The 12,354-nt window shown below is 41.2% G+C and overlaps 1 protein-coding gene across 1 annotated transcript in view; it reads right to left on the bottom strand.

Annotated features, from left to right (window-relative positions):
- Nucleotides 1-975: 975 nt before the first annotated feature.
- The window catches only part of LOC132867337 (uncharacterized), a 38,528-nt gene continuing 27,149 nt past the window's right edge, over nt 976-12,354 (bottom strand). Inside the window, exons 10-13 of the mRNA XM_060900186.1 lie at nt 10,331-10,521; nt 9,990-10,094; nt 1,407-1,470; nt 976-1,257 (exon numbers count right to left, since the gene is read on the bottom strand). Of these exons, the coding sequence (XP_060756169.1) occupies nt 1,235-1,257; nt 1,407-1,470; nt 9,990-10,094; nt 10,331-10,521 (383 nt within the window). The 3' untranslated portion in view covers nt 976-1,234. The remainder of the gene's footprint in view (nt 1,258-1,406; nt 1,471-9,989; nt 10,095-10,330; nt 10,522-12,354) is intronic.

Genomic DNA, 12,354 nt, shown 5'->3' with positions numbered 1-12,354 from the left:
CTTGGTGGTGCGGGGATTTGAACTCAGGATTTTCCAATCAATGAGCCAAAGCCCTAACCACTGACTCACCACCTCCATTTGAAATACACAATTGTATCAATGAAGCAAAACCAACTTGAAATGACTGATGTAGCTTCAGGAATAATATGGTTGCGTGAAGATATGAAGTTTATCTTTGAGTAGTGAATGTATACATCATGAGTGAGCAAAGCGAACAAGTGATATTTTTCAAAACGATAAGATAAACTTCATCTCGTCACACCATTATGCAGTGTTCTTTTTATTATATGGACACAAAAAAAACCCAACAGGTTAATCAAAAGAATTGACAATGCACGTCAAGTCAGCAGGAAAACAGTAGGAGTGACACATACAGGCCACTTTTTCGATGGAATAAAAACAGATTCTATTCCCTTCTAGCAGGTTTCATAGCATGCAATATTGTTAATGTATCGCTTATCCTACATGTATTACGCCACTCTACCCAATGGAGAATGTTGAATACGGTTTACGATATTGCATGGTTGTTGGAGCTGATGCGAATATTCAGCGAGTTTTCTGCTGCACGTGTGCCTGCAGTAAACTGAAAATACCGTCAGATACGTATTACGCGTTAAACTTCCACAGTAGCGAGCGAGTGTGACAATTTGTAGACAAACATGGTCACTAGGTTTGCCTCCATAAACATGGAAGATTGAGAGACTTTTGAATGTGTTTTAAGATAATAATAATGGCTTTTTTTTCATGGTCTATTAGATATATTCCATTCAGCTAGCATGATATTGAACTTGTCTTCGACTGAATGGAATATATCCGATATACCACTCAATGCCATCCAATATTATTTGTCACAGTTTTGGTTCTCCATGTCCCGCCTGTAGCTTATATGAAAAATATGAGGGGTGTATTTCCCAGTGTCCATATAATATGAATAAATACAGTCAACCCATTAAAAAAAAATCCTTAAAAACAAACTTTAACTTTTTTTTTTTATTGAAATCAGTGTACAAAACATTTCTAGAACTCTAAATACACCAACAATTGTTAAGATTAACAAGTCACTAGTCAGGACAATCGTTATGTATTTTAAAATTTTATTTCATGTCCTCCAAAGAGCAAGTAATTTAGTCTTCAACTTAAGATTAAATGGGGAAAAAAAAAAAGATTCATACCGAGAAGTACATTAAAACATTCGCCACGTAAAGAATAAAGTGGACAGAATCACATGGGCTGCTCAGTTAAAGAATCTTGAAGGGCCTGCGAGAGAGAGAGAGAGAAAAGATGGAATCAAAATGACTGCAATTATTTTGGTCTATTTTCTGAAATTTAAGTCTCTCGTAATTATAGAAATCATCACAGCTGCCAAGTGTATGAGCAGTCTAGAGGCATTCGTGTTGATGGAGCACCTGCCATACTGCCGGAGAATCTGTCAGAGTTCAGTGACAGGCGGGAGGAATTCATATTGGATCCCTGGAAAACATTTAACACACTTTTTGAACAGAGAACAGATAGTGCACTGCAAAAGTTAACCTTGTAAAATGACAATGTTTAAGCCACAATGTTAGATTAAGGCAAAAAAAAAAAAAGTATGGAACTCTTGCCGTTCAGTTATACAATAAATCGAGCAATACCAAATGCACTCCAGCTAATAATGCAACATGCAAACTAATTACATGATACTGTCTGGACAGATATTAGAAGAGCTTCTGAATATCCACATGAAATTTCAAACAGCGTGGTGGGCTGTACGGATTTCGACCCTAAAGCAGGTTTATATATTTAAAAAAAAAAAAAAAAAAAACAAGCAAGGAGAAGCGTCAGAGTTCTGAGAAGAAAGGGCTCCTAGAGATTTGTGAGAAAACCAGAGGAAGCTGGTCGAGATCAGAAAATGACTGGGAGATACGACCTCATATGCTCCTGAGATGGAGGGTCTGACCTCTCCACTTCGAGCAATGACATTTGTGAGTCACAGTGAAACCTTGGTAGGAGGTGGAAACTCTTCAGCTTCTGCTGATTAGATGAAAAAAGGTGTATGCGCTTTAGTAAACAAACTCAAGGGATTGTGGTTAAAAACCAGTTTAATCCAGCCTGCTCTGCATACAATATTAAGACGGAACATTTCTGTCCTCTAGATTCCGCTTTCTGTACTTTTGCGGTTTCATCATTGCTTGCCTCCAACTACAAAAGCCACAAGTAAACCTCAGTACGTTGTTCAGGGTTCTTGCAGGATTCAGCAAGTTAAATTTTAGACCTTTTTTAGACTTAAGACCATTATGAAAAATTTTTTAGACCAACACGAAGCATTACAACCTGCCCTACCCCCGCCCTTCCCAAAAAAAGACAATCGAGTTCAATTCTCAAAACAAAGTCATTTGTATTGGTAAACTGACTATCAGGGATACAAACTGATTGTGTGCTTATTTATGTCATATGGCAACATTAGTACATTGTCACATAGCAACAAAAGTACAAGACAATAGAGTGATAAAGGGCATTTGTGCAGTAAATGCAGTCTGTAGGGGTTTGGTTTTTTTCCCCTAACTGCAACAGAACTCATTTAAACTTTTGGTTAGTGGTGTTCTGGTAATAAAACAGCATTATTATATAATGCACTGTTGTCAGATGATGACTTTCTTGACTGCTCATGTGAACCCCATGCTGCAAACCACAGCGTCGCAGACCTCCACTTGCTGTAGCAACCATTTCAACCATATTAACAGTAAAAACGCATACACATCTTTTAAAACTAATAGTTAAAACATATGTAGTAGCCCCGTAGCACACTTGCTTCCAGTTAAACAGCAAACTCACGCAAGGCGGCAGCGATTTACCAATGAAATCAAGTCATACCTTGCGAGACAGCAGGTTTTGAAGCAGTAGCGGAGCAAACGGGCCATTTGAGACAGAGGTGTAAAATCATTGCAAAATATGAATGCAAAATTAATAAATACTAAATAATAAAGCCAGGAAAGACACACCATTGGGGAGAGAATAATATATTTAAAAAAAAAAAAAAGAGCACTGTTAGGCCAAGTTTACATTAGACCGTATCTGTCTCGTTTTCTTCGCGGATGCACTGTCCGTTTACATTAAAACGCCGGGAAACGGGAATCCGCCAGGGTCCACGTATTCAATCCTGATCGTGTCAGCTCCAGTGCTGTGTAAACATTGAGGATACGCGGATACGCTGTGCTGAGCTCTAGCTGGCGTCGTCATTGGACAACGTCACTGTGACATCCACCTTCCTGATTCGCTGGCGTTGGTCATGTGACGCGACTGCTGAAAAACGGCGCGGACTTCCGCCTTGTATCACCTTTCATTAAAGAGTATAAAAGTATGAAAATACTGCAAATACTGATGCAAATACTGCCCATTGTGTAGTTAGGATTGTCTTTAGGCTTGCCATCCTTCCACTTGCAAGTGGTAAGTGACGCGCATGCCGATATGCACTGAGATCTCACACACAGCGTCTCAGTCCCAAATCACTGCTCGTGTGCTCCACTCGCGCGCTCTGTGAGCTGCGCAGGGCCGGAGTGCGCACCCTCCAGAGGGCACTCGCTGTTCAGGGCGGAGTGATTTGGAGCGCAGGATGCCTGCGGAGCTGAGCGTATCCGTGTATTGGCGTTGCTGTGTGCACGCGAATCGTTTTAAAAACAATCTGATGATCCGCTGATACGGTCTAATGTAAACCCCACCTTAGAAAGCTGAATACGCTGACTGGACTCATGCGCTCCATGTCATGGTAACGTTGACGACATGTAATGTGCACGCTAAGATTGTCTACAGTGCAGGGGCTTCAAAGTTTGGGAGAATAGCAGGGTACAAATAATTTACAGCAGGGTGCAAAATGGTAAAATGTCTGCCAGTGGCAGACATAATGCACGCAAAGCATGCAGGGATATATATATATATATATATATATATATATATATATATATATATATATATGAGAGAGATGCAAGTACGAATTTTTCATGGGGTGGGATGGTTTGGAACAGATCGTCTAAAATTGGGATAACATTTACCCGGGACGGGCATTTGAGGCGGGTCGTCTAGCTTAAGCTTGATTAGCGTTGTTACGCACACCAGTGTTTCCCACAGAAATTTTGGAGACTATGGGGGTTGTTTAAAATTGAGTGATATGTTAAATATTAAGTTATTACTGAAAAACTATTGATTAAAAAAAACAAAGACACTGAGAAATGGTCCTATAAACAACTTTACCAATATAAAAGATTACCAGGACTACAAAAATGCAGAAAAATAGGCTTTACTTATCCAAATGCACCTGTTGGTTCAAAAGTTAAAGTGCAGAGAAGCTCACAGCACAACATGAAGTTACCTTAAAATATAATATAAATGCCTCAGCTTTCATGGAAGAAAAAAACCTATTAATACTAGTACTGTGTGCAGGCAGTCTCTCCTGAAGACTAAATTAAACAATAATTATAAACTAATAAAATAAATGGCTCAGGCTTCATAGAAGAAAAAAAAAAAACAATTTGAACAGAATCTCACAGTATGATGCTGAAGCTGCCTAAACAATGGAAAATAAAATACTATTTTGGCAAAAACGTTGGCATCCATTAATTTCTTGTATTAAGTAAAAAAAAGAATATGTTGCCAGATACTGCTGACGTTTTACAGCCCAAAATATGTTCAAAACCCACCAAAATGCACTTAAAACCGCCCAATCTGGCAACACAGGGCAGTAATGGCTGCACTCATGTCAAGGATGTAAACAAAGTTGACGCGGCAACAGACATACATGACATAGTGGATGTAATTTACGTTCACAACTTCTTTTGCCGTCAGAAATATTTAATATTAAGTTTTGTGACTTGACTGACAATAGCCGGCGGCATAACAAGCCACAGACGGCGATTTGCCGCCGGTGACCGGCTACTTTTGAGACCGCCGACAGTGTGAAAGCTCTCCGCGCTAATGTGAGCGGCTATTTAACCCACCGTTCCAGCCCAACACAGCTCCTTTTAGCGATAGTGTGCTTCAGCCTATTGCTCGCAGAACATTCTCGTTTTTCATACTTACGGCGGTGCTTGAAAGTTTGTGAACCCTTTAGAATTTTCTATATTTCTGCATAAATATGACCCAAAACATCAGATTTTCACATAAGTCCGAAAAGTAGATAAAGAGAACCCAGTTAAACAAATGAGACAAAAATATTATACTTGGTCATTTATTTATTGAGGAAAATGATCCAGTATTACATATCTGTGAGTGGCAAAAGTATGTGAACCTCTTTACTCACTATTATTCGACGCGCTATCCACACTCTTCATCGCACTGCCAACACAACCGCTAACCTTCTCTGACTGCCACAGACTGCATAAACTCGGCAGGAACTTAGAAGGTAGAACTACGGTAGGCGTAGTGGACAAACTGGACCGTTGCATACTTGCCGCGATCATCGGTGATTGAAGTTTTTTAGCAGGCAGACAACGCAACCGGCACATTTTTTATTAATGTTTTGCAGGCACTTCTAGGAACGGACTGAGCGGATGTAAGAATTTTAGACCCGGGATGAAAATGTGTGGGGGTTTTTTAGACATTTTAAGGCCTAAAATTTAACTTTCTGAATTTTAGACTTTTTTAGACCCCGCGGGAACCCTGGTTGTTGCTTAGAACTTTGGTTCTCAGTATATCAAAGCCATTTTGCTGACAGTTTATCTGTCGAACGTTTATTTGCTCTTATAGATATTATGCTTAGTATAGCACGGGTTTACTTTTGATAGAATTGCTCATTGTCGCCATGTTTAATTTCTTTAATCAACTTTATATTTCAAATTGACTTGTACTCGAACATATGCTGTCAGCTTTATACTTTTAATAAACTGAAGCCCTTTGAGGGCGATTTGTTAAAAGGCAAGCAGAGTAGTTTGAATTCATCAAATAATTTGTAAATTTCACAGGAAAAAAAAAAAAAAAGAAAAAAAACCCCACAGACATCTCTTCAAAGAAGTTCTGCACTCGAGCGAGGACACATTTTATGCTCCAGCATAACTATTTCAGGGACCGTCTCTTATGCCACGTCTGAGCATTATCTAATTTTACACAGAAAAGTTTATCTGGTATTATTAGACTTAAACTTGGTGTTACACCACACCATCATTAAAAACCAGAAGTACAATAAGTAATTTAAATTTGGGTTCCAGAGTGGTGCAGGGATGAAGTATTGGCTGTATTACTGGGAGACAAATGCAGGAAGTTAAAAAAAAAAAGTTACAGAATTATTTGATTTCCAGCAGGTTTAGGTGAGTGATCTGGCTCCGTATAATCTACCCACCAACCAAAATGCATTTTGATGGGCAGAATTTACAGCAAGTAGCTTTAAAGGAAATGGAAAGACATTTCACAGTTTGGATCCTTAGATGTTCATCCGTTGGGGTCAAAGAGGACGATGACTTCAATTGGCAGGGGGTGGTTGTGGGTCTGGAGGTGACTGATCAGGCCAAGCCGGGCTTTGAAAGCACGAGTGGGTAAGTGCTGTAGTGGGGGTGGCGATAATTTGAGCCTTCCACGCGGCTTGTTTCTGATGGGCCTCGGCTGGTGTGGACTGCTGCGTTTCATCTCTGTTGCACGTGCGGCTACTGGTGAACTTTGTTCGCCATCCTGAGCAAGCGACTACTTGAAGCATTTCTTCTCCCCCCCCAGATGAGTGCTTGCCTTGGCACAGCTCTCCATACAAGAACTGTTTGGGCAGTCGACTGTCTGGCACCCCGACAACATGGCTGGTCCATCTGGCTTGGGCTTTCTGCAGAAGTGTGTGTGTTAACATTGGGAAGTCCAGCCCATTTTGGGACTTCCGTGTCCGGGTCCTGCCACTTGATATGAAAAAGCATTCGGGCCTTCACAGCCAGGCTCTGGAACAGTCTCCCACCCCCCACATGCCATCAGACTCCTCAACTCTGAGGGACTCGACTGATGCACACTGTTGATCACACCACTCCCACTGCAGTCTTTGCACAGGAAAGAATGATACTCTGGTCACTTTTTACAATGCTTATGTTTAAAAAAAAAAGTATTACTACGGCGGCACGGTGGTGTAGTGGTTAGCGCCGTCGCCTCACAGCAAGAAGGTCCGGGTTCGAGCCCCGTGGCCGGCGAGGGCCTTTCTGTGTGGAGTTTGCATGTTCTCCCCGTGTCCGCGTGGGTTTCCTCCGGGTGCTCCGGTTTCCCCCACAGTCCAAAGACATGCAGGTTAGGTTAACTGGTGACTCTAAATTGACCGTAGGTGTGAATGTGAGTGTGAATGGTTGTCTGTGTCTATGTGTCAGCCCTGTGATGACCTGGCGACTTGTCCAGGGTGTACCCCGCCTTTCGCCCGTAGTCAGCTGGGATAGGCTCCAGCTTGCCTGCGACCCTGTAGAACAGGATAAAGTGGCTAGAGATAATGAGATGAGATGAGACGAGACATATTACTACCTCAAAACGCACACCCAAACTTCCACACATTAACAGTAACAGGTACTGGTTGGCACTGTACCGTCTGTGCTAGTTGTCTTTTTTTTTTTTTTTTGCACTGTCCTTGATGTCTGCACTTTATGTTTGTGTAGTTTATAGTCTGCAATGCTTCAGCCCACTCAAGACTGCTGTCTGTCCTGGTTCCCCGTTGGCGGAATGACCTTCCAATTAAGGTCAGAACTGCCGACTCCCTGCCCACCTTCAACCGCAGACTGAAGACTCGCCTCTTCAGGCTGCACCTCTCCCCTGCCCACTCTGTAACTGCGTTTCGGTCTTATGCTGCGTTCATGTGCTATGGGAAGATGATATTTTCCAGTTGGGAAGTGGTATTTACCAGTGTGTTGTGTTCACATGCTTTTGTTGTTGTTGTTGACAAATTAAAGATGGTGGACCAGATTCAGAATCAGGCCTGTTATCTGGCTAAAACAATTATAGATTGCCTTGTTCATCAGCTGCAGCAGGAATATGAGTTATCAAAAGTCAAAAGGTAAATAATGCTGAATATTTCCTGATCATGACAAGTAGAGATTTTCTTAACACATTGAATGCCACGCAGTTTTTGGAAATTTGGCTGTAGCCACAATGAGTGTAACCAGTATCTAGATCATTGTTGGCGTTCTTTGGACAGCCACAGAATATTTTGTATTAGGCTATAATATACATATTATAATAACATGACTCGTTTAAAAGGTGAGAGTCAGCTTTCCGTAGGTGAAAACCACTTCTTTCTTGGTTCATAAGCTAGTCTTGTACCGCTCGCCGCCATGTTGGAAAGGTTAAAGTTCATCTCATCTCGGCAACTCGTGTATCAAAATTTTCTAAGAGTTGCCCAGTGGAAAATACCACAAGAGGGGGCGTTCATGTGTGCTTTCCATGTCGGCGTTTGGTATTTACCATAATTCCCATAGCACATGAACGCACCATTAACCAACCCAGGCTGTGTATGGTCTAGCCTGGGCTTAGCCGTTTTGAGTTCTCTACTTAGTTGTACTTTATATGGTTGGTTTGTTTCCTTGGCTGTTTGAGTATTAGTACTTCAACAGCATATTACACTAGATATTTCTGTCACTTGTTCAGTTGGCACTAGAACCTTCTTGTCTAGAAGTTAGCACTTCATGTACCTGACTTTTGTACTCGTGTGTCGCTCTGGAGAAGAGCGTCTACTCAACGCCATGTAATGTAATGTTTGCACTCGCTGCACTCATGCACCATATTGTTATATCTAGATTGTAGTCTTGATGTTTAATGTCGCACCATGTTCTTGGAGAAATGTTTTGTTTTAACTGTGTACCAACTGTAGGCCTATAGAGATCTTGCATGTGACGTCACAGCCGATCCAGATTGTAACAAACGCCATCTTGTCGGTCAAACGCCATATTTCCGCCTTCTACTTCTAGTTCTACTTCTGCTTCTGCCTTTTCTTCTGGAAAACCCTACTATATACAATTCTACTACAACGGCTGCGGCTACAAGCTCTCCCTACCTGTGCACGTTTATATTTTTGCGTGTTGTTCGTCTGTACCGGACTTCAATATCCACTACAACCGTATGGACTTACTGGACATTGGTTTCCAGCAGAAAATGACGGTTTGTAGCGATTTCCATCGCATGCACAACATTCCGGACGAGATAGCGAGACCAGCGGGGTCTCCGTGGATTGTTATCAGGTCTGGCAGGCGAGAGGAAGCAAAAGCGAGGCTGCAGGCAGAGCCGGCCTGTTGACTAAGCTCAGAAAACAGCCACTCAAACCTCCACTGCTAAGCCTCTACCTCTCCAACGCCAGATCCATGGTAAACAAGACGGACGATTTGGAATTACAGCTGGAATTACCTTATTCTATAATCGGCTGGTCAGTGCTATACTAGATACTGATATAAATAGTATTAGATAGTATTATAATAGTATTACACTCAATACTTAAGTGACTTACCGTCCAATGAGGATTATTTTCTTGTTTACAAGATGCCGTGGCTGACAAATCCTGAATTTCTGTAAAGATAACTGTCCAGAGATTTATAAGCACGCAGTGCTTCACCACTGAACAGCGAGGGAAAGTTGATGAGGTAATTATACACGTCCGGGTATTTCGCTGGCAGTTCAATATCCACTGACACGGTCATGAAAACTACGTCCGGTAAGCCATAAGGGTCACTAATCTGTAGATCGTTTATTTTAGACATATATCTAGTTATCTGTTCATTAGAAAAATGAGCCGTGTAGTCCGTCGGTTGAAATTGATCCATTCTGTACACGAGTGCAGCAGTATTCAGCTGTGTTTTTTACCGACAAGATGGCGGCTGTGAACTTTCCGGTCACGTGACTGCAAGATCTCTATATGGTTGAAATGACAAAAAAAAAAAAGCCTCGACATGAATGCACCATTACATTACCACCAATAAGTCGACAATAACGTTCACTCCTTCATGGATAACATTTTCTAACCACCCATCAACCATTTTCGGACAGGAATAGTCCCCCACCCCTAGTATTCCAGTTTAGTTTGTTACCGGAGAGATGGTCCTGAGGCGGTATTCCATCAAGACATCCGTGAGCTTCTGTGTGATCTTCAGCACGATCTGAGCATCATCTTCACACTCGATGCGGAATGTGTCCTAAAATAAACAAGGCTGAATAAACTCCACTGCCAAAGTGTGTGTAACTGCTGGGTTTTTTTACTAGAAGGTTTCTCCTGAAGAATGTCGTTAGACATGAGAAGAATTTAAACCACCACGTTCGTTGGAAACTACAGGAGCATTACCTACAACACAACCCAGAAGCTTTAACTTTAACATGCAATGTAAATAAGCTTTTCAATATTTACAAGACAAACCAACATATCGAACTGTACCAGACATCTGAGAAGAGTTGAGAGGGTGTTGCTGGACTCTGGGCCTTTAGATCTCATCATTCTATCGCTGTTCATTGGCAGATCATCAGGGTAAGGTCTGCCCATGTCCTCGCTTCGTGGACCCATTCCAAATGCATCGGAGCCCAGGTGCATGGATCTGCTGTCTGGGCCTCCCATCATTCTATCTGGTCCTGGCACGGAAATAAGGTCTCGCAGTTAGATGGCAATATCCAAAATATAAAATCTGCACCATTACCCATAACTGCTCCAGAGCATAGGCTTAGCTCGCGAGCCGTGCAGCCGTGTTTCACACGGCCAATTCTCAAAAAACACTGTCGTAAATCCCCAAACACGGCCTATAAATTTTATATTAACCTGTGCTAACCAAAATTTAGTTGTTTTGTGAAGTCATTTTGTGCATTTCTGTGGACATTTTTGTCAACGGTTTCCCGTGGCGCGCGTGCTTTCCATATATGGAAGTTAAATCGAGAAAATCAAATTTACCGCCAAAAATGTAGTGCTCTTATTGGTCAGACTTCGAAACAAGGCTTGAATGGAAGCAAAATACCACAAGTTTTGAGAGCTTCACTGGCAAAGCTTGGCAGGTTTAGAATGAGTAGGTCATGCATTTAGATAAATATCTTCGCGGGTTGGTTTTTTTTTTTTTTTTAAATCATACAAGTATGATAAACATATTGACAAATTTTACACTTTCCTATGTGCCCACTGCCAAATAATATAGTTTTTAAAGGACCTAAATTAGATGAAACATAAAACTTGTCCCCTTCCTCAGTCACACCGGACTCGGCGCGCCGAGAGCCCACTTCCGCGTTCACAAAAGACTGTTCCCGTGGTAACGGCACGATAATCACTTTCACTCTTTCGATTGGTTTCTCTTTCGCCAAGATTTACATTATCTTAAATAGTACTTTCATAAACTACCATTATTGAATTTTTTGTATTGTTTACAGTATTTACATTTCAAGTAACTACAGGAAAACTTCCTTTCATCTGTAGCTTAATTTCACTTATTTTTAACTCCTGTTTGTTGCACTTTTTAACAGAATCAAAAGGATTCCTAACATTCTGTGGCTCAGGTGGCTAAGGCGCCGTACCATAAATCCGGGGACCCGGGTTCGATTCCGACCCGAGGTCATTTCCCGATCCCTCCCCGTCTCTCTCTCCCGATCATTTCCTGTCCTGTCTCTACACTGTCCTATCCAATAAAGGTGAAAAAGCCCCCCAAAAAAATCTTAAAAAAAAAAAAGGTATCTATTATTTTCAGTTGCATACATTTCACAATATTAAGCAGAGTCCGCTGAATCCCAGTTGTCATCTTTGCCGTAAAGATGTATTCGGTGTAATAAGACTCGATTGCAGCAATTTGTATTTTGTTTTTTGTCTTAAGTGCACTAGAAATTATAATTTAAAAAAGGTCTCTGCTTTTATTGCAGGAATTTGTACAAGGTTTTATTGATAGTTAAAGTGATTTGTAAAGTTCTGGTTCATGAATAAGAAACTAAATTTAAACTTTGCTATAACATTTTATTAAGTTAGCAAATAAAATGTGTGTTAAATGCCTAATAAAATAATATAATATAATTCACATTTAATGCTCTCTTTCATTTCTTTTTAAGGCTCAATTGCAGCTCCAGAAGTCACCAGACTGCACCAAAAAAGATGAAATTTTCAAAATTTGTCCCCCCCGGTCACAAACAACCTACTCTTACACTCCCTACTTTTAGAAAAACACTCCCGACCTTCCCAATCCTGGCTAAGCCCCTGCTCCAGAGTGCCGCTGTCATGCTCATTTTTTATGGCTTGTAGAGACTTCACATGAGCTGATCTACAGTCCATATTTACTCCATAGATAGGTGGCCAAGTAAAGGAAAAACAAAGGTGTCGGACCACCACAAGGTGCCAGAACAGCTACAATGTGCCTTGGCATGGATTTTACAAGTCTTTGGAACAGAACTGGATGGACCGATCACCATTGCTCCAAATAAACAAAAACAAACCCTTAC

This window comes from Neoarius graeffei, chromosome 19, assembly GCF_027579695.1.
Source record: "Neoarius graeffei isolate fNeoGra1 chromosome 19, fNeoGra1.pri, whole genome shotgun sequence".
In the NCBI taxonomy this organism is placed as follows: Eukaryota; Metazoa; Chordata; class Actinopteri; order Siluriformes; family Ariidae; genus Neoarius; species Neoarius graeffei.
The sequence above is the reverse complement of the archived record's forward strand: the minus strand, read 5'-3'. Positions and strand labels throughout refer to the sequence as shown.